The 24368-nt window shown below is 32.7% G+C and overlaps 1 protein-coding gene across 5 annotated transcripts in view; it reads left to right on the forward strand.

Annotated features, from left to right (window-relative positions):
• The window catches only part of LOC145284877 (kazrin-like), a 519312-nt gene that overhangs the window by 444986 nt on the left and 49958 nt on the right, over positions 1-24368 (forward strand). For all 5 annotated transcript variants that reach the window (XM_080133902.1, XM_080133904.1, XM_080133903.1 and 2 more), the window contains one exon: positions 12290-12526. In XM_080133902.1, coding sequence (XP_079990028.1) covers positions 12290-12526 — 237 coding nt within the window. The remainder of the gene's footprint in view (positions 1-12289; positions 12527-24368) is intronic.

Raw genomic sequence — 24368 nt, forward strand, 5'->3', positions numbered from 1 at the left:
TTGGTAATCGAACGGGAACCGGTGTGTCAATATGATTATAGCATATATACTTACAATTTTACATAAAAGTTATTTTCAATAATAATAAATGTTTTTTTTTTCTTTAATTTTCTTCCTTTTTGAAGATTATAACGTTGGGTATGGGGCAGCCAACCAGCTGCCAACATTGCCCTGCTTTTTATTGAAACCAGCCGAGAGCTCTTTTTTGTATCCTCATTCAGTTCAGTTTACATGAATTTGTGTTTATTAAAGAAAGTTGTGTAAATAATCACAAATAAAAATGCTCACATTGTGAATGATATGCATATATAAGTAATATATGTATATGGGTATTTAGCAGCGTGACATTGTGTATGTGCGTTGGTTTACCTTGCTCTTGTTTGTGTGTGTAACTAAGTAGCAATTCATTTCTGTTTGCTTGACTTTCAGTAGTGTGTAAGAATTTGTGCCTGAGATGAAAAAGGCTGGTATGTGAATCATTGAATCCTTTCCACCTTGCTTCCTTCGGCTAAGGACACAAAGTTGGGAGGTAGAGAATGCATTTTTTGGAGTCCTGTTTGATATGGTCGGCTGGTGAAATCTCAAGGAAACTGATTTTTGGCTGTTTATTTCCTCATTTCTATAGAAGTTTCTAAGTTTGTATTGACTCATTATTTTGACTTGTTAATTTTTTGGCATTTGAAAAGATTTTTATGGAATTTACACATTCCTGTGAAAACTTGCTTTTGGGAGTGAAGAGAAAAGCGAATTTCAACAAATCAGGAGAGTGTAGCAATTAGAACTATTTGCTTTTTAGTGGTCAGTCTGAATCACTTAGTGATTCAACCGCCAACTCTCCCCCACCTCTCTCTCTCTCTCTCTCTCTCTCTCTCTCTCTCTCTCTCTCTCTCTCTCTCTCTCTCTCTCTCACACACACAGTCTTGCTCTTTCTTCTATTTTATTAAATAGGAGTATTAAATATTTAGGAATGCGGGGAGAGGGGAGCTTTGGAAAGGGCCCGTCTTCCCTGTTTGTCTTCAGTTTTTGTCTCTTCCACACTCTTCTCACGAGTTATCTCCCCCTTTCCTCTTTCTCTCTATCTCATTTTCCCAATGAGAATATTATCAACTTGTAGATTCTTCTGATAAATTTTCGTATGTTCGGTATTCAGGGTAATTTTGTTTGTTTGTTTTTTTGTTTTTTGTTTTTTTTTTTTGGGGGGGGTCTCTCCAAATCCTTTGCCAAGATGAGGATAAAAAAAGAATATCCACATTTCTCCCCTCCCCCCTTGTTTGGAATTATCCTCAAACCCAACCTACAAATCCCTTGACTTACCTCCATCTACCCATTCGACCTTTTTGGCATTCTTGTGTCAGCGATGCATACAACAGATTACTACCCACTACACATACACACACTTCATTTCAACAAAAAAATAATTTTTTTATATTCTTTCTGTGAAAATTGTATCAGTTTACCTCTAAGGCATCTGCATTTGAAAGAACACTAAGGGAATTAAGGCAGTTTTCTTCTTTCTATTCTTAGATAAGTTTTGAAAAGGAAAAAGCTATTGAAAATGATGGATGATCCGAAGTCTAAAAATAGATTGTGTAATTTAACAAAGCTAGTTTACTCCCTTTTACCTCATAATTAAATTTCATGGACATTTGTGTAAATTGCCAAGCCTGCTGCAAATACGGTGGGCTCTCTATCATGCTAAAAATTATCCACATCGGAGAGTATCCTATAGCTTTACAAGGCCACAATTCGCCCATGCATGGAGTACTGTTGCCACATCTGGGCTTGTGCATCCACCACTAGTCTCTCACTCTTAGACAGGGCCCAAAAAGAGTCTCAAATCTAATGGATCCCGCACTATCGGTCAAGCTCCAATCTCTGTCCCATCACTACAATGTTGCATTCCTATGCCTGTTTTACAAGTACTTTAATGGAATGTGCTTTGATGAACTCATAGCACTTGTGCCCCCTCGATGTCCATACTCCTGACTAACTGATAATCAAAAAAATCCCACCTCTTCACTACTGAGATCCCGAGGTGCCAGAAAGCCCTTTACTCTAATCAAATAAATTTAATATTTTCTGTTTCTGTAATGTTTTTCTTTTTCATATCTCTCCTTGAAATGTATGGGGGGGGGGATAATAGAAGAAGTATTGCCTTTTTTTTTTTTTTTTTTTAAATTATAAAAAATATATATTTCTTTTAATGAAAATCACTCTAGACAAGGCATGAAGCCACTTGGTCTAAGGAATTAAAAAAAAAATACTTCAAGCTCAAAAATTAACTAACAATAAGTATTAGATGGGTAGATGCTGACCCAGAAAACAGCAATTCTTTCCCCTTTGTCAGAAACATCGTTCATGGAATGTGAGGACTAAATAAGGGAAGCGAGAGTTACAAGACTGCTATAAGTAAACCCAAGGCCCACTTTCTACTTTCCCGAGTGTTTAATTGGATCCTTAATTACTGGCCTCCAACTGAGGGTAGTTTTACACAAAAGGTCGGTTTTTAATGTGGGGGAAATCCAGCTTCCCAAAAAGGAGGATTCTAGATTGGGACGAAAATTAATATTGCCTCAGTCTAAAAATATTTCTTCTTCATTCACTGAAAACACAACAGATGAAGTGTAGTAGCAAAACAGATACTATACTTTGCTCTTAATTAAAAGTCCAAGGAGATAGACAAGAGTTGACATGATATTTGGAGGTCATTATCCACTTTTCATAACAGATTTTTTTTTTTTCCAAAGTTATGAAATAGATCCACATTCCACAGGTTTTGCTAGGAACGAAGTGTAGTATCTGTTTTGATACTACACTTCACCTTTTCTATCCTCAATCAATAGAAAAGAAATCGTTCATGACTGAGACGATTTTTATTTTTGCTCCTATCTAGAGTTACCCTTTTTGGGGAGCTGGATTTTTCCTCAGATTCCAAACCGATCTTGTGTTTAACTCTGACCTTGTGGGGATGCAAGTAAATAGGATCAACAGTAATAACATGTGAACAGATGGATCTGTTTTCTACAGCAGTCAGCATGTCCTACCCGTGAAACCCCTCGACCGGGGTAACAGAATGCATTTTAAGGCCTCTACTGCTTTTTAATAATTTAAAGTTACCAAAAGTAATATACATTGTGTACCAAAAGTAATATACATTGTGTATTCTTGTTATCTGTGCAGTATCATTTCGAAATCGCTAAATTCAGCAATATTTGCTTGTTTTTTGGGGTTTTTTTTGTTCACATATGGAGATTAGAAAGTGGACTTTCTGTTTATATCAAAAGCCTCGTAACTCTTATTATCCAAATATTTTACTTTTAATCCTCACATTCTATGAGCGATGTTTCTGACTAAGTAAGAAGAATTACTGTTTTCTACATCAGAATCTATCCACTTACCGGCTAGTTATTTTATCTTAAAGTGCTACCTTTTGTAGCCCTTTATATCAAGTGGCTTTGTGTTGTCTGGAGCGATTTCTATTTAAAAAAAAAATGTTATATTGTCATTCATCAGCAATAATTATTGATAGAATCGGTATTTAAAATCTCTCCATTCTTTTCTTTTTTTTTTATCCCTTAAAATTTGATGTGAAACATGGTTGCTACCTAAAAAAAAAGAGTGGGAGAAAATAGTTTATTAAAGTTTTGGTGCAAATCTCAAATCTTTTAACTTAGAGTGAATACAGATTTGATTCAACTTTCAAGTTAAAAATCATAATGCTGCTAAACCTTATGTTTAGAATCCTTATTCCAATTTAATTAAAATCTATCACATGATTTTTATTTTAAGAAAATGTCTGAAATTTAGAAGAAATTGAAATTTATGGAATCTTGCTTAATTGGTGTTTAATGATTATGGATCAGATTTAATGCAAATCTGAAATATTTTAATTTTTAACTGGGAGATTGTATCGAGGCACCTGAAAATTCTTTTAAAACTGAAAATTTGGTAAATATTTATTAATTTATGTCTAACACATATTGTTAAAATTCCACAAAAATCATAGATATCTGAATTTTCACTGCCTCTTTGACCCCATGCATAAAACTAAATTAAAATTAAGCCTATATTACTCACCTTTATGCATAGCAACTGTGTTCCAAAATTCATAATGATTAGTTAATTAGTTTAGGAATGAATCCTATACACATATATATAGGTATCAAAAGCTGGAGTGACTATGACCACCCGGGGTGACATTGAGCCATTAAAAAAATAAAAATATGTAAATAATGTGATCTCTGCATTTAAAACATGATTTCCAGGTGCTATACGATTTCATAATTTTACAAACATATTGTAGTGCCGCAGCAAATATTTACTGCAGTTAATTACTCATTATTTTTTTTATTAATGGCTTAAAGTCACTCTGGGAGGCCAGAGTCACCCAGCTTACGGTATATAAATTTTTACTTAAAGTTTATCAGTTTGTTTAAAAACTCATTCTAGAATTTGAGATTCGACCCCATAACCATATATATATTCTATAGGGACTGCCAAACGATTGTGAAGATTGGACCGCATCTTTCCATGACGTCAGATTTGTGTGTACTATACGAACTATGGAAAAGCAGAAGCGACTTAATGATTTTTTTAAAACCTTTGTTTATCTTTTTCAAACTGCAATTAATCTTTGTTATAATTTTGTTAGGTTTTAAGATTTACACAGTTTAATGATTAATAATATTATAAATATTTGTATATTAAATATGAAATACGGTTTTACTGAATGTTCTTTTGGTTACCTACGGGCTTCCATATTTTTTTTGTTCGGTAAAAATAGACAAACAAAATATGAGGAGGAGCCTACAAAATGCTTAATATTGTGCAATATTTTCAAATTGGTTTTAATCTGGCGATAAAATAGCTGACAAGAGTCATGTTTATATTAAAACTTGATATTAAAAAAAAAAATTAACAATTAATTAAAAATCTATGTTGTAACGGAATATTTTTAAATAATGGAATTTTAATCGTTTTAATCTTTTAAAAATTAATTAATGTTTACGAAGTTTCTTTTTCTTGGCAATTCAACTGATTATAGTATATATTAATTCGAAAAAATGCTATTAAAAAAACATAATAAGTTTATATCAATTTTTTAATTGCAACTTCAAGGTAAATCTTTGTTCAAGATGTGTATTTAAATTTAAAAAAAAATAAATATTTGTTACTTATTCGAACTCTTATATTTCATAATAAATAGAAATTTCGATAGATTTAAATATATTTTGCACTAATTTCGAAAAAAAATAGATAGGGGGGGGCACGCATTAAAAAAATATTTCCCCTCATATGTTTTACGAAAACTGCATTTTATATGTAATTTCATTCTAAAATGGATAAGTATCGAAAATTTCACCATTAGTTGATTTTTGCTAGATTTATTAAATGCGGGTATGTTTTCACTTTCGGGATGTCTACTACATGGGAACGTTATTTTAAAATGCCAATTATGTAAACACGGTTTTCGTCTCGCAATTTCATTATTTTCGTTCGATGAAAAAAAATTTTTTTAAATATTACTGGTTTATTTTGCCCTTCTTTTAAATGGTACAAAAGTTATACTGATAATATTAATTTATAATAAAGTTACATCGTGTTACATATAGGGTGGAGTAATTCTGTGGTGACTTTTTGGCAGTCCCTAATATTCTAAAACTACATTTTCCAGGGTATTTGGATAAGTATATTTCATTCTGATCAGCATTATCTGTCCTTGCGCTTGACGTTGATAAAAAATGTTTTATTTTATTTAGTAGCAAAACTTTGCCTCCGGCAAAATCGTTACATGACTTCTATTTCTCTTAATTCCCCCCCCCCTTCTTTGCCCTCTCCCACTCTCCACCCTCTCTTTTTTTTTTTTCTTCGCCCAGCTCATCCATCTCTCTGGACTTAGAAACAAACAACTTCAGTTGGTGTAAAGGGAAATAACTCTGTAAAAAAACATCAGTTACTTCCCTTTAGTTAGTAGCTGGAAAATCGACTACATGATAACATTAAAAGATGTTTGTCGATCTTGATAACATTAAATGTGCATGGCGGTAATGTGTAGATACAGCGGCCTGAGTTCTTAGAATACGCCCAACAAGTTTTGTAAATGTTTATGAAAATGATTTCATGCAGACTGAATAAATAACGATATTCAAACATGTCATGAACAATTTTAAAATGATTCAGTGGATTGCCAAACATGGGTTAATAGCCAGTTCTTGGAAATGTGAAATCTTTAATTTTACCATGCAACTGTTATTCACAGTCAATTGATGGCTGAAGATGAAAATGTTCAAAAGATGGATTTTGTTATTCAATACGAATAATTATCTTTATAATTTATATTTGGAGTAAGTATTTTCTTTTCAGCAGGCATTTTCTTTCTAGACTGCTATGTTTACACATTATCATGAATAATATTTAACCCTCAAATAATTTTGCATTTTCGATATCATGCATCCAATTAAATACAGAAGTAATCAACCATCTCAACAAAAATAACCTTCTTAGTGACACTCAATATGGTTTCCGTTCTGCTAGATCTACAGCAGATGTGCTTACAGTTATATCGCATAGGATTAGCAAATCTCTCGACGGTGGCAATCTTTCTAGGGCAATTGCTCTTGACATATCTAAAGCCTTTGATAGGGTATGGCATAAAGATTTACTTCATAAGATCGTTAGCTATGGTATAGCTGGAAAAGTCTTCTCAATTATTAAATCATTTCTTTCTGATAGGTTCATAAGAGTAGTAGCTGAGGGGCAAAAATCAGAAGCTCACAGTATTAATGCCGGTGTCCCTCAGGGGTCCATCCTGGGCCCAACTCTTTTCCTGATCTACATTAATGATCTTCCAAATCACATCCTTACATCATTTGTAGACATTTATGCTGACGACACTACCATTTATGGTACCACATCTAAGACAGTAAACGACCAAGTTCTCTCCAATTCTCTCTCCTCTGATCTTGAGCACGTAGTACAATGGGGAAAGGAGTGGCTGGTTACTTTTAATGCATCTAAAACCAAGCTTCTCTCTTTACATCATCAACATTCTAATCCACATTTGGCATCAATTGAAATGAATGGCTCTCGTCTTCAGGAGGCCTCAAGTTTTGACAAGCTTCTGGGCTTGACCATTACTCCTAATCTTAAATGGAACACGTACATCAAATCTGTTGCCAAGGCCGCTGGAAAAATGGTGGGATCTTTCTATCGATCCGGTAGATATCTCACTGCTGATGCTATTCTCTATCTATATAAGAGCCAGGTACGTCCAAGGATGGAATACTGTTGCCACATCTGGGCAGGAGCTGCTAGAAAGGACTTGTCCTGCCTTGATAGAGTTCAAAATAGACTTCGTAGCCTCGTAGGAGATGTCCTTTTCTCCTCCTTGCAACCTCTATCTCACAGAAGAGATGTTGCGAGTTTGTCTCTGATGTATCGTTATTTTCATGGAAAGTGTTCGACTGAGCTTCAATCTATGGTCCCCCCTCGCCAAACTTTCACAAGAAACACTCGTCTAGCTGTAAACACTATCAATAATTTCCCCCACTCTTTATCTGTGCCTAAACCTAAACGTAGATTCCATGAACAAAGCTTCTTTCTTAGAACTACACGCCTGTGGAATTGTCTTCCGTTTTCCTGCTTTCCGGCTGACTACAATATGGTTGTGTTCAAGTCTAAAGTAAATAAGTTCTTGATGAGTCGTTCCATATAAGTTATCAAATTTACCAAATTTTCATTACTAATGATTACTATATTGCCCAATTTCTACTGTACACTCTTTAACCCTTATCCTTGAGTGGCCTCTGGGCCTTGATAATGTGGTGATGCCTATGTAAAAAAAAAAAAAAAAAAATTAAAAAGTTTAAAAAATCAAAGTATCAACTTTGTGTGTGTTTGTTGTGTATTTTTCAAATTTGAGTTGAACATGTAAACAGACATTTGCTCTTTTATATAATAGACTAGCCTGGGTCCCCTGCATTGTTTGGGTGTGTAGAGGTGTGTGTTGAGCAAAAAAAAAAAAAAAGTGGTAGTAGACAGGCAAGCAGGCTTGAACCCGTGAAGCGAAGTTGGAAAAGAAAATGAAAGAAAACCTGACGTTTTACCCCTACTCCATGACATGATCGGAAGTTCGGAACATTGAAATTAGTAAAGTCATTCCAACCAATACAATGACTTGCAAAAAAAAAAAAAAAAAAAAAAACGATCCTCTTCGTAGAAAACTTCCCAGTTGAGGAATTAATGTTTTTGGCCAATTTTTTTATATTTGTCGTCCGAAAGGTTGAGCTTCAAAACTATACTGGTCTCGTGAAAATCGATCACCTCTGTCAAAACTTTTAGGCAGATATATTTATATACATTTAAGCAATAAGTGAGATTTATATAATAGACTAGCGGGGGTACCTGGCGTTGCCAGGTGTTTAGAGGTGTGTGTTCGGGAGGGGGGGGGGTAAATAAAAAACAAAAAATAAGCGAAGTAATAACCCTGTTTAAATATTATATAAAAAGAAACAATGTTAAAACTTAAAAAAATCGTTGCCCGGGGTGTTTATGTCGGGGGGAGGGGAGTTTAAAAAAAAGTTTTGGTATGTAGGTAGGATCGAACCCGAAGCCTTGAGGTGAAGTTGGAAAACAAAGTGTGAAAAAAACGTGGCACATTAACCGCTCGGCCAGCAAGAAAGAGTAACTGAAACATGTTTGAATTTATTTAAGTATAAACAGAATTGACAGGTGCCTGCACTTAATGACTTAATGAGGTCCAAGTTAGCTTTTACTGCGGGGCAGCTTTTTAATGTGTGGGGTAGTTTTTTGGGGTTTACCATACTCTGGGGGGAAAAGCAGCTCTCCATAAAAAGGGGATTGTCCAAATTGAATAGCAATTGTCTGATATAAGGAGAAACTCCGCATTGATCAAAGCTGATTGCTTTCTGGACGTTCCCAGGAATCGCACCGGAAACAATGCCTTAAACTTCGAATTAGTTCCGCTTTTATATGAAAAAATCAACACGCGGCGATCGAAAAAAATGTCGAAAATAGCGTGTAAAAGTCAGGCAAATTAATGATAGACTTGACCCCCATTCTTAAGTTGTAGATATTATGATTTAGATAACATAAAGTTTTAAGGAGTGAGCCGACCGCACACCCCTCGAAAAAAGCCTTTTGTGGACATACAGAAAAAGTGCACACACACACTAACACACATTTTTCCTTTTATAGATAATAATTGGCCAGGAAAAGAAAAAGTGCAGTTGAAAAAGATAGATGTGTACAGTCAAAGACGAAAAATGGTTGTTTATGGCTGACATGTAGTGAAGCAGAAAGAAAAACATGGCCAGGGGAGATGGACATGTAGCTCCATAGTGGCAGTGGGAGACTTTTTAAGTGATCTCCAGATGGGAGAGCAGCAGTAATAAACGATTTGTGTTAAAAAAGAAAAAATTCTGACCTGGATTTTATTTATTTCTTTCGTTTGTTTGCAACTGCAACGTTTCCGGGATGCATGGATTTTGTGAAAATGTATGCAACCCTTGGAAAGTATAGTAAAACGATGATATTTAATGGATAGATAAACTATGCTATTCAGCTATGTTGGGTCCAGCTAAACTAGAATGGGCATATTCACCGGAGAACTTCAACTGGTGTAGGGTCAGAAAGAAGCTCCTAAACTAGAAGGGCCAGTAAATGGAGATAAGTGCTAATCGATCTACTGTACACTAAACAGCATAATGTTTTGTTTTTGTTTTTTTTCCTATTTAATTTTAGTACCAATCACATGATACACATCAACTCTGACTTTGATATAATCGTCACCAGCTTGAACTTTGCAGCACCAATAAAATAAGATTTTTTTTTTAAATAACAAAGTTTTCTTTGATAAAGATGAATGCCACTGAAAGTCTCTGTAATTATTATCAAATATGACTATTTTTTTTTAATAAAAAATTATAGTGTTACTTAGTGTTCTAAAATTTGCAAATTTAAAATAATATTGTTTTATGAGCTAGAGTTCATCATTTAATCTCGGGCAACTCTGACTTAACTTGCTTATTCTACATGAATCGTAAATCGTAGCTTTCCTGCAACTCGCAGAGGTAAAAATAGATAGATTTTCCTCGTGTGAAAGTAATGTACACTTTTTAAAGATTAATAGTTTTTAACTGTGTTCCAATGTTGAAAGCGATGAAAATCTGCTAAACATCTAATTTTAGAAATTTGTAGGATGTGACGGAATTTATAGGACATGTTATGGCATCACTGGTTTATCGGTGCTAAAAATAGATCACTTTTATTTTAATCTTTTTATTCTTCAAACTTTGTTTTGCTTAGTATGATCTAAGTCTGTGATCGATATGGAAAATTTTTTTATAAAAATCAGTTGTCTGTGTGTATGTTTGTATGTCCGACTTAAATAAAAAACAACAGAACAAATATCCACAAAATTCGCATTTTCTTGATTGAAGTTGGCCTGCACACATATCTAAAATTTAGAAAAAACATTAATTATTTGACAGATTTCATTAGGGGTATGTCCATTTTCCAGGCATATTATTATTAACTAAAAGGAAGTAACTGAGTTTTTTTCATCAAGGAGTTAATTCCCTTATGCCGATTCATTCCTCAAGAAATCTATAAAAACGAGTTGTCTGTGTGTATGTCCAGAGAGAGATATGAATTGGGTGGAGAATAAAGAAGGGAGAGGACGAGGGAAAGAGAGAAAGATAGAAGCTTTAATAGAAATATGTTATACTTTTGGAAACTATTGAGCTAATCTAGCTGAAATTTTGTATGGACCTTTGTTATAAGGCATCGCAAAATAAGTATTATCATATATGTTTGATGCACAGTTAGGGACTAACCACAATACCACATTTACTCTAGATGTTTTCTCAGAAACTACTGGGCTTATCTGGCTGAAATTTTGTATGGACCTATGTTATGATAATTTTTTTCCATGAAGGGTATTTTTTTAATCTCTAGTTCCTCCTTTTAGACATTCACAGCAAAAACTCGTTTTCTTTTTTTGTTTTTTTACTACAACAAAAAAAAACTTGTCTTTTACTATGTGCTTAGCATTAGGCGGAATTTACAACGGCACATTTCTGATCTCGTTCGTTGAACATTGTGTCACTTTCAGACATGGTAGAAGGCTCTTATTGCTCCTGGGATTTGTACACAACTGGCCAACTAGTAGATGGTCTGCAACTAAAAAAGAAAACCGGTTTTCATCAAACGGAAGTGGAATCACGTCATCTTTTCTATGGTGACAATTTTATCATTCCACCCTGTACAGAAAGGTGTTTTTGTATGCTTTCCTTCCCAATGTGGCAATGCATTCAATGAACCATTTCTCTCATTGCACACAACCACATCTGCCTAAACGCACATACACACACCTTGCATGGCCATTTGCCTACAGCAAAGATATGCATTGTTATTCAATGGAGCTGTCATATCATTATTTCACTGCACGCAATGACTTCAATTAAAATTCTTTGACTGATGATTTTTACATTATTTCGTTTTGAGAAAGAGAAGAAAAAATGTCTGCTTGCAATCATGTGACCCATGGTTATGTCATTATCGCTAACGTAATGTTCAATGTCATTGGTACAAATAAATGTCACATGTAAATCAAGTTAGATTTTTTAGTTTTATTTGGCCTGTCTATTTTGCGGCATATCAACCCTTTTGAGATTACTTAATGCTGAAACATGGCATCTATTTTTTTGTCGGCTTTTTTTGTTAATTTCTGTGTTATGTAACCAAAGAGTTTATAGGTTAAATATTTATACACGCACAGACACACATACACACATACATCTACTGTTTTATTTATATATATTGTCAAACTCAGGAATCTTAACATCGAATTTGGAAATCTGCACGGAATTTCGAACAGAACCTTTTATTTAATCCACAGAAGTAGCGTGCTTTCATTCTGTCACGTATCACTGGGTAGGAATCCTAAGTAATTTGTAATTGTAATTTTTGAGTGTCACCTGCACTGAGGATCGAACCTTCAACCTCCAGAAGAATGTAATTTTTACAATTGAATTTTAGTAATTTATCCACTATGCCATTGGTCCTTGCACAAGGACCCATGACAGTGAATAAAGTATTTGGTAAAATTCAGCTGTAAAAGCTACATTGTTATGTCTTTGTTTTGTTTTTTGTTTTTTAAATATTGTTTGTTATGATTCGATATTTTTATGCTTTTCTCTGTGCCATGTTTTTTTTTTTTTTTTGTTCTGTGATTCTTTGATGTGCAACCATTATTGACGTCTTTCAGATTCTGAGAAGCAGAACCAAGTGGTGCCTGTATCCAACTTCACAAATGAATTGGCTCACCTCAACGAACAAAACATGCAACTTGAACTTCAGGTGTCAAATCTAAATCGTGAGTTGGAGGAGCTACGAAAGGCCAAGACAGCAACATCCCAAATTCAACAAGTCGGTTTTGGGGAATTAAAGCTTGAACTCATCCAAACAAAACAAGACTTAAACAGAGCAAAAGAAGCATTGCAAGGTAAGTTATCAGTTGAGTTTAGCTGTAATACTCATCCCAAGACGGGTTCATAATAAATCCGCACTTGGATTGTCAATGACGTAATTAGATCAGAGGATGAACTTAGAACTTAGGATGAAGGCATATCAAGTCAAAACCATGTAATGAGAGATAAACAAAAAATATTTAATTTATAAAAAATTTAAAATTAAAAAATTTCAAAATTAAAAAAAATAAGATAAAGAAGATCATACTTCTGCCCGAGAATGTAATCGTTTGTGAGGAGAGTTTACTCCTCTTAAAAAAAAGTTGGGTTTTTTCTTATTGAATGATAAAATCCATATTTTGAATATTTTCATCTCCAACCATCAATGGACTGCAAATAACGGTTCAATGCACGTGGTAAATTACAGATCTAACACCCCCAAGAACTGGTTATTAACTGATGTTTGGCAATCCATTGGATCATTTCAGAATTGTTTGACATTGTCATAAACATCATTTACAAGACTTGTTGGACACATTCTAAGAACTCAGCAGACATTTTCTTTCTAGACCACTGTGTCTACATATTACCCATTCCTTCGTATGACATCAGTTGTTGGACAATGGACAATGGAATGAGCAAATTAAGCAGATAGCTCTGATAGTGGATCATGTGACGTGAATGAGAAATATTGTATCAAAGTTGAAAACAAAGAAACATTTATGATATAACACGATTGTTTTATAAACACAGAAAAAAAAAAAAGACAAATAGACTAGATCTCAAAGGCAGAAGAAGAGAACACGACTTCTTTTTGTTTTAATTTTATCATTTTGTTCAAGTGTAACAGAGCGCGGCGACTGTATGCAAATGCAGAGCCGTATGTGAAATGGCATCACAGTAAGGAAAAAGAAAGACTATAAAAAGGAAAGAGAGAGCATGTTAGAGAAGATGAGCATGTTAGAAACATGGGTGACGTCATGGCTGTAACGAGAAGTCACACATGGCAGGAGAATGAGCTAATAAATGTTGTTGTTACAAAAAGGAGTTGAGTTATTACTTGTCCTATGTTCCTTTCGACATACGCTGTTATGTGTTAGGTTTACGTGTGTAAACATGTACAATGTTACACTAGCTGTGAATGAGGTATCCTACTGGATGCCAGACTTTCACCCACTATTTCATTAATTTCAATTAAGACATTTTTTTTTTTAAAGATTTTAACTGTAAATGCAATTGTTTGTATCTGTCTTGCACTTGGTTCACCGGGTATATTTGCCAGGTAGATTTTGAAATTTTTTTTTCATGAGTCCGGTTGCTCCTATAATTACTGGAATGATGAAGATCTTCCTAAGATTCCAGTTTCTATTCATGTTGTTCATAAGACTTTGGTGTTTCGTTATCTTTTCAATCTCGGCTCTGTTTAACCCAGCATCATTTCTAAGATTACTTCTTCCTCCTTCTTGTCCCATATCACTATTTTATATTTAATAGCCCCGTTTTCTAAGTACATAACTGTACGAATTACATAGTCATAGTAGATGGTGTATGACTTATTTCCAACTGTTCTTTCTGGTAAACATGTTCCCAGGACTTGCTGCTATATTTAATATTCAACTTTTTACAGATGGTCCAGTATAGATATTTACACACTCCATTGTATTGCATTCTATAGTAGCTGTCTCCCAGCAGAACCTTACAACTGGACGTCAGGTGACTCACACTCTCTACTTGTGTGTGCACTTGTTGTCTTTGCTGAGACCACTCATGAGTGACTATTACTGTTGTTATTGATTTTGTACATTTCATTTTGAATCATTGATGAGATTCGGTTATTTTAACTCTAGTCAAAATAACCTATGTATACATGTAGCAAGATGTGCTTGTATTAGTAAAGATCCATACTAAATAAAATGATCGTCTCCTCCTGACCAGAATACACATGTATGACTTATAGGGACAGCTTTTGAATTGGATATTCCAAGAAACCTTTAACTCAGATGTGGGCAAAAGAGAATCTAAGAGTGATTTCCTCGCCAACATTGGATAATGTATACTAACATGAAATACTGCTTGTATCTACTGTTCAAATATGACCGAGTTGCAAGTGAGTTAATAGAAAATGCAATTTATATGAATGTAGTTCAACCGTCAGAACAACAAAGACTGATCATCCTAGAGATGATGAATCGCACCCACTGGGAATTTGTTTAAAGTGAAACTGATTTTCACAGTGCTAGCCTCACTCCTTTATCCCAACCAACCTGATCCAGTGACAGGACAGGTCAAGACAGCTGGAGGCCAGGTGGGATGCAAGAGATGTCAAAAGTGTCAATGTTCTCCAACATGCAATGCCTGGTATTCCCAAATGGTCATTCATCTGGTACTGGTCAGGCTCAAAGTTGTTGTGATCTAATGAGAACCGGTGTGTCAATATTATGTCATATAACAACTAGGAGAAAACCTGTCCCAGGACGGGTAAAATTAATTCCACAAACAGAACAGTTTTGCAGCACTTTTATGACTCCTTACAAAAACTAAAAAAATAACTAAAATATAATGATACTAAACCTCATGGCTGGAATTCTTATTCTAAGTTTGGATTAAAATCCTATACATGATTTTGATCCTAGAAAATGTCTAAAATTTATGGTTTAAGCTTAAGTGGTCTTAAGAAAAAAAGCAAAATTCAAGAAATCTTTCTTAATCCGTGCCTAATGACTATGAATCAAATTTAATGCAAATCTGGAATATTTGAATTTTCATAAAGGAGATTAGGCCCATATTGTATCACTGAAAATCCTTTCAAATACTCTGAAAAAAACCCTGAAATTTTAGGAATATTTATTAATTGATGTCTAATACTTATTATTAAAATTTCACAAAAATTGGAAGTATGAGGCTAGTTACAAAAGTAAAGCCTCCTATTTTTTTACCTAAAGTTGAAGAGCTATGCAGACGGAGTGGTACCATAAAAATGAGTGACCTTTTGTGCTTCAGAATTGATTTTCCTACATAGTTGCCATCATTCTGAATGCACTTTTGCCAATAAATTAATGACGCATCTCTACTGAGACAGATTGCTTTCTTAGACTCTCACACTGTCAATATCTGCAACAGAGAGATGAAACTTTCAGGCCATGAATGCATCAGTTAAGCCTTAATAAGAATGCAATTTGCAATCCCCTTTGATCCATTCGGGTGGAATAAAAAATAGGACTCATTACTTTTGGAACGCACCTCATATCTGAATTTTCACAAATGGCTTCCACCCTCTTTGCAAAAAAAAAAAACTAAATTAAACTAAATATCTCACATTTCCCACTCTTATACCTAGTTGCTCTGTTCCAAAGTTTATAATTATTGTAGCCTTGCAGACTGACAATAATCAAGACAAACTCAGTGTATTAACAAAAATATATTACAGAAGTACATGTCATGATTCTGATGCTATAGCTGCCACGAATCACTATCCAATCATGTGTTAGATGTAATTATATTTATAGCCTCTAGGTAAGTTCATTATTCCTAAAAAAAAAATGGATAAATCAGCTTACCCCATAACAATTGGTTCATTAGTTTAGGTGTGAATTCTGTACATACAAATATATAAGCATATGTACATATTAGTGATGAGATGATTCCAACATTTTCCCCTATTCCGATGCAATTACCAAAATCGCCTAAAAAAAAATAAAATCTCATGGGGAGATAGTGGAGAGGTCTCATCTGCTTTTAAATCTAGATATGATTTTTTTTTTAATTTGGCAAACTGCTTAATGTTTTCCCTTTATGTGCTATATTCAAGATTTGATAAACTCGTGTAATTTTTATTGATACTTTTTACTTGTGCCAATAATAAAAAAATTCAACCTTAAACAAGTAAAAAAAAAAAATTAAATGAGTAAAATAATCGTTTTTATAATTGGAAATCAGTCTCAAATTATTTTGATTTCGATATCCCAAAAAGTTCCAGTTTTTCCCCTTCGCTTTTTTTTTTAATTTATTTTTTTTTTATTCGTATATCCCCAAGTATTTGCTCTTGCATGACAATTTAATTCGTTTTTTTTTTTATTGCATCTCTTGATAAACCAATGATTAACTCCTGATGAATTTGTTGGTGAAAGTGGACCCTAGGGTTTTTCCGTATATTATTTTTAAAGCATTGTATTGTTTGTTTTGTTTTTTTTTTCAATTCTCGATTCCAATTAATCACCCCAACCCTAACCCAACTTTGTTTGAAATAATTAACTTATTTCTATAAAGTAAATAATCAAAACCTTTCATTGCTCTGCAATTAGACAAGGACCTGATAGGATGACTGGGCATATTTATACATTTCTAACCATGTTTTACTGGTTTTGTATACAATGGCATTGTTTGGTTCTGTTGAACGCACAAAGAGTGCACACAGTTTTATGTGACTTTTGCATGGTTTATAATAAAGGAGTTCCCATAGACTCGGAGAAAAAAAATACCTTAATATCAATTGGAGCTATGAAAATATATTGTGTGTACACGCAGGCATACAGATTTTTTTTAAATTACTTTTTATAGCAATCGATCGTTGTTATTCTTATAGATATTTAGTTGAATCACCTGTGAAATTGTGAGGTTGGTTTGCATGTCTTAAATAATGCTTCAAGTTTTTAATATCTTTAAATCTTTATTCATGGTATAAAATTCATTTTGTTTTTATTTTAATTAGTTTCATGAAATTTTATTTTAATTAGTTTTATGACATTTACTATTATGGCATGATAGTATTTTAGTTTTATGAAATTGATATTATTTTTACTAGCATTATGACATGATATTTTTGAATTAGTTTTATGACATGATATTTTTGAATTAGTTTTATGACATATTTTGAAATAAGTTTTATGACATGATATTTTGAAATTAGTTTTATGACATTTTTGAATTAGTTTTATGACATTTTTAATTAGCATTATTACATATTATTTTAGTTAGTTTTGTGACATTTTTAGTTTTATGACATTAGTTTTATGACATATTATTTTTAGTTTTATGACATATTATTTTTAGTTTTATGACATATTATTTTTAGTTTTATGACATATTATTTTTAGTTTTATAACATATTATTTTTAGTTTTATGACATACTAGTGGGGGGTACCCGGCGTTGCCCAGGTGTTTGGAGGTGTAAAAGAAAAAGTGTTAGTTGTCGGGCAGGCTCAAACCCGTGACGCAGTGACACGAAGGCGGAAAAGAAAGTGAAAGAAAACGTGACATCTTACCGCTACGCTACAAGACCATAGGAAGTGAAAAGCATTCAAATTTAGCGATGTCCATCAAAAAGTTTACTTACTAATTGCTTTCTGGACATCCCTGCAGAAAAGCCGGGAAGCTGCCTTTGTTTTCGATTAGTTTCACTTTAATACGAAAAACACGAACAAACACATGCTCTATAAAAAAAAAATAAAAAAAAAACAGTTCTAAAAGATAGTAAACCTACCCCTGAAAACTTCCACGAAAAAAAGCCTTTGTTGGACATACAAAAACACTCCCACCACTTTTTCCTTTTATATATATAGAAGACTAGCCTGGGTGCCTAGCGTTGCCCGGTTGTTTGGAGGTGTGTGTTGAGCAAAAAATAAAAAGGAAAATTGTGAGCGCAAAAAAAAAAAAGTAGTGAGCAGGCTCGAACCCGTAACGCACCAGAGGAAAAAGAGGTAAAAAAAAAAAAACTGTTTTACCGATGTGCCTACCGTGATTGTGCCGTTGTGAACGCGAGGGTTGGTTGACTTGCAATAAATTGAGGGTGAAGGAATTAATGCTTTTGGCCAATTTTTTTTATATTTGTCGTCCGATCTCGTGAAAATCCGTCACCTCTGTCAAAAGTTTGGGCCTACATACATACATTTAAACAGACAGGTGAGATTTATATTATAGATTATTTTTAGTTTTATGATGTGATATTATTTTACTTAGTTTTATGACATATTATTTTATTTAGTTTTATGACGTGATATCATTTTTAGTTTTATAACTAGCCTGGGTGCCCGGCGTTGCCCAGGTGTTTGGAGGTGTGTGTTGAGCAAAAAAAAAAAAAAGAAAAGTGGTACTAGGCAGGCGGGCTCAAACCCATGCCACGAAGGTGGAAAAGAAAGTGAAAGAAAATCTGACGCCTTAGCCGATGTCTCTATGACGTGACAGGAAGTCAAGTGTTGAAATTAACCAGAGTCAATCTAACCCTGACGATGACTTGCTCAAATGTCGGCAAAAATAAATAAACTCCTCCTTGTACAAAACGGCCGAGTTTAGGATGAAGGAATTAATGTTTTTTGGCCAATTTTTTTAGATTTGTTGTCCAAGACATTGAGCTTCAAAATGATACCAATCTTGTCAGGATCCATCGCCTATGTCGAAATTTTTTGCGAGGCATACATACATACATTTAAACAGATAGGTGAGATTTATATTATAGAAGATATTTTTAGTTTTATGACGTGATATCATTTTTAGTTTTATGACGTGATATCATTTTTAGTTTTATGACGTGATATCATTTTTAGTTTTATGACGTGATATCATTTTTAGTTTTATGACGTGATATCATTTTATTTAGTTATGACGTGATATCATTTTATTTAGTTTTATGACGTGATATCATTTTATTTAGTTTTATGACGTGATATCATTTTATTTAGTTTTATGACGTGATATCATTTTATTTAGTTTTATGACGTGATATCATTTTATTTAGTTTTATGACGTGATATCATTTTATTTAGTTTTATGACGTGATATCATTTTATTTAGTTTTATGACGTGATATCATTTTATTTAGTTTTATGACGTGATATCATTTTATTTAGTTTTATGACGTGGTATCATTTTATTTAGTTTTATGACGTGATATCATTTTATTTAGTTTTATGACGTGATATCATTTTATTTAGTTTCATGACGTGATATCATTTTATTTAGTTTTATGACATGATATTTTTTATTTAGTTTTATGACATGATATTTTTTTTATTTAGTTTTATGACATGATATTTTTTTAGTTTTATGACATGATATTTTTTTAGTTTTTTGAAATGATATAATTTTAGTTTTTTGAAATGATATAATTTTGGTTTTTTGAAATGATATAATTTTATTTGGTTTTATAACATTATTTTATGTCATGATAGTTTTTATTTAGCTTTGTAATATGCTAGCAGTTCAGCCTGGCTTTGCTCGGGCCCTATGTACTGTTCATAACTTGCCCTACGTGTGAATACACTTTATGTAAGATTTCAAATATTTAGATCAAAATTTGTCTGAGTAATTTTGTAGAGACCGCAGAGGTCAATTTTTTTGAACTTTGACCCCAATTTTGACCCCTTAACATTTTATTTTGGTCTCAAATCAAAATACAATGTTTTGCCCATGTCCAAGTTACCTACATCTAAAATTTCAAGTCATTAAACCCAAAATTGGCGGAGGAATTTGGTAAGTTTGCAAAGGGCAACTCTTTCAACTTTGACCTTTTGGCAGCCAAATTTTCGCCCCAAAACTGATTAAAATGCTTGCCGCATGTCTGAATACCCGTTATGTAGAAACTTCAAATGTTTAGACCCAAAATTGGCTGAGTAGTTTGCTAGACACCGCAAAGGTCAAATCTTTTGAACTTTGACCCCTAGGCAGCTCAAATTTTTGACCCAAACCGATTAAAAAGCTTGCCCTATCTCTGAATACTCTTTATGTAAAATTTCAAAGTTTTAGACCAAAAATTGTCTGAGTAATTTGGTAGAGACTGCAATGGTCAAATATTTAAACTTTGGCCTCAATTTTGACCCCTTAATATTTTTTGGGGGGGGATCAAATCAAGTTATTAAATTAGATCCATGTCCAAGTAACCTACATTTAAAATTTCAAATGTTTAGACCCAAAATTGGCAGAGGAGTTTGGTTGAGTTTTCAAAGGTCAAATCGTTAATCTTTGACCTCTTACACCCAAATTTTTGGCCGAAAAATGATTAAAAAGATTTTCCCAAATCTCAATACCCCTTATGTCAAATCTCGAGTCTCTAGACCGAAAATTGACAGAGATATTTGGTAGGGAAATGTACGCAAACACACACACAGACAATTCCACTTTTATAGATATATAGATTATTTTATTTAGTTTTGACATGATATTATTTTGTTTATTTTTATGACATATTATTTTATAACATATTATTTTTAGTTTTATGATGTGATATTGTTTTATTTAGTTATCTAACATGATATTATTTTATTTAGTTTTACTAGTGGGACCTGTGGAAATTCCACAAGGGGACTCATTCATATGTAATATATTGATGTTGGCATTCTGTAAGTAAATGGAAACGCTGTGATATTATTGTAGCCCTTTTGTTAAAACTGCAAAAGTATTTATCTAAGCTAGCAGGGACGCCTGGCAAAGCTCGGTTGTAAAGTACGCTTAAATATATTTTAATTCTTGCAGATTTTGTATATATTATTATAGAGTTAACGTTTTATCGATTTTTATACATTATAAAGTTGCAGTTTTAAATATATATATATATATATATATACAGGGTATCTGAAAAGTTACTATACAGTCTTACAAGTTACTATACAGACACCCTGTAATATATTAACAGTACAGTAAGATATTGTATTAAAATATTTATTTGTAAAAAAACAATAAGACTGTATAGCAACTTTACGGACACCCTGTATGAATTGGGTGCATTAGCTTGAATCGAAACCGGAATAAAAACTTATGAAAAAAATATATATCTATATATATATATATCTCGAGTTTCTTCATCCATAACCGAAATCAAAACTTATGAAGAATTCTTGGTAAAATTATTTATTACAAGAAATAGACCGGATGTAAGTGAGACACAAAAAATAACACACACGCTTTGGTATTAATATAAAAATTACATATTATTTTTATTTTTTTTATATTATTTTATTTATTTTTATAATGTGATATTATGTTTAGTTTTGTAACATATTTCATGACGTGATATTATTTTAGTTTTATGACATTATTTTTAGTTTGATAACATATTTTTTGTTTTATGATGTGATATTATTTAGTTTTATGACATAACATTTTATTTAGTTTTATGACATAACATTTTATTTAGTTTTATGACATAACATTTTTTTTTGTTTTATGACATAACATTTTTAGTTTTATGACATGATATCATTTTTAGTTTTATGACATGATATCATTTTTAGTTTTATGACATGATATCATTTTTAGTTTTATGACATGATATCATTTTTAGTTTTATGACATGATATCATTTTTAGTTTTATGACATGATATCATTTTTAGTTTTATGACATGATATCATTTTTAGTTTTATGACATGATATCATTTTTAGTTTTATGACATGATATCATTTTTAGTTTTATGACATGATATCATTTTTAGTTTGACATGATATCATTTTTAGTTTTGACATGATATCATTTTTAGTTTTGACATGATATCATTTTTAGTTTTGACATGATATCATTTTTAGTTTTGACATGATATCATTTTTAGTTTTGACATGATATCATTTTTAGTTTTGACATGATATCATTTTTAGTTTAATAACATGATATCATTTTTAGTTTAATGACATGATATCATTTTATTTAGTTTTCTGACATGATATCATTTTATTTAGTTTTCTGACATGATATCATTTTATTTAGTTTTCTGACATGATATCATTTTATTTAGTTTTCTGACATGATATCATTTTATTTAGTTTTCTGACATGATATCATTTTATTTAGTTTTCTGACATGATATCATTTTATTTAGTTTTCTGACATGATATCATTTTATTTAGTTTTCTGACATGATATCATTTTATTTAGTTTTCTGACATGATATCATTTTATTTAGTTTTCTGACATGATATCATTTTATTTAGTTTTCTGACATGATATCATTTTATTTAGTTTTCTGACATGATATCATTTTATTTAGTTTTCTGACATGATATCATTTTATTTAGTTTTCTGACATGATATCATTTTATTTAGTTTTCTGACATGATATCATTTTATTTAGTTTTCTGACATGATATCATTTTATTTAGTTTTCTGACATGATATCATTTTATTTAGTTTTCTGACATGATATCATTTTATTTAGTTTTCTGACATGATATCATTTTATTTAGTTTTCTGACATGATATCATTTTTGGTTTATGATATCATTTTTGGTTTATGATATCATTTTCGGTTTATGGTGTGATATTATTTTATTTAATTTTGATATATCATTTTTTAGTTTTGTGATATGATATTATTTAACTAGTTTTATGACATGATATGATTTTATTTAGTTTTATGTGATATTATTTTATTTAGATTTATGATATGATATTCAACCCAAAGACGAGATTATGACAGGTATAACCACTCTTGATCAGAATGGACTGGGGAGTAAGCTCATAATATTAATGCTGGAGTCCCTCAAAGGTCCATCCTGGATCCAACTTTTTCCTAATCTATATTAATGATCTTCCAAATCACTTCCTTGGATCATTTGTAGACATTTTTGCTGACGACACTACCATCTATGGTAGCACATTCTCTGATTCTCTCTCCTCTGATCTTGAGCATGTGTTACAATGGGGAAAAAGTAGCTGGTTACTTTTAATGTATCTAAAACCAAGCTTCTATCTTTGCATCATCAACGTTCTGATCCCCATCTGGCATCAATTGAAATGAATGGCTCTCGTCTTGTGGAGGCTCCATGTTTTGACAAGCTTCTGAGCTTGAACTTCACTCCTGATCTAAAATGGAATATGTACATCAAATCCGTTGCCAAGGTCGCTGGAAAAATGATGGGATCCTTCTATCGATCCAGTAGAAATCTACCTGCTGATGCAATTCTCTACCTATATATAAGAGGATGGAGTATTGCTGCACATCTGGGCAGGAGCTGCTAGGAAGATCTTATCCTATCTTGACAGAGTTCAGAATAGACTTCGTAGTCTAGTGGGGGATGCCCTTTTCTCTTCCTTGCAACCTCTTTCTCATAGAAGAGAAGTTGCGAGCCTGTCTCTGTTTTATCATTATTTTCATGGCAAGTGCTCGTCTGAGCTCCAATCTATGGCTCCCCTCTTGCTAAACATTCACAAGAAACACTTCTTTGACTGTAAACACTATCAATAATTTCCCCCACTCTTTATCTGTGCCGAAACCTAAACGTAGATTCCATAAACAAAGCTTCTTTCTAAGAACTGCACACCTGTGGAACTCTTTCCAGCTGACTACACACCTGTGGCTATCTTTAAGTTCAATGTAAACCAGTTCTTGATGAGCCGTTCCCCTTAGGTAATCCAATTTACCAAATTTACACTTCTAATGATTACTATATTGTCCTTTTGACTACTGTACATTCTTTAACCTTTATCCTCGAGTGGCTTCTGGAAAAATGTGGTGATTCCTTTGTTAAAAATAAAATAAAATATCAACTGAAGGCTTTCCAAAATGGGGCACCGCCAACGGATGTAGTCTAAGATCATGCCTAAAAGTTGGTTGTGGTAGACAGTTTGAATATTTGAAAAGGTTTGGGAATGTTGTGGACTGGTAAATATCTGAAAGAAAACCACAACTTGGTATTTAGTAGAAATAAAATATATTGAAAAAAACAAAAAAACAAATACAACAGTAATAAAAACTGTGGTTGCATATCAGTTTAACTGCCAAATGTGCATAACACTGAGACACATATTATCCCGGTCTTTATAGTAAGAGGGAGAGTTCATTATTATCTGTAAGGGGGATACCAGAATAGGAAGTAAGGTAGGCAGAAGAAAAAGGAAAAATGTAGAAAGGCTCTCAGAAAAATGGATTTCAGTTCTGGGTTGATAAGGGGCTA

The sequence above is a fragment of the Euprymna scolopes genome, chromosome 9, assembly GCF_053919585.1.
Source record: "Euprymna scolopes isolate OS-2025 chromosome 9, ASM5391958v1, whole genome shotgun sequence".
NCBI lineage: Eukaryota > Metazoa > Mollusca > Cephalopoda > Sepiida > Sepiolidae > Euprymna > Euprymna scolopes.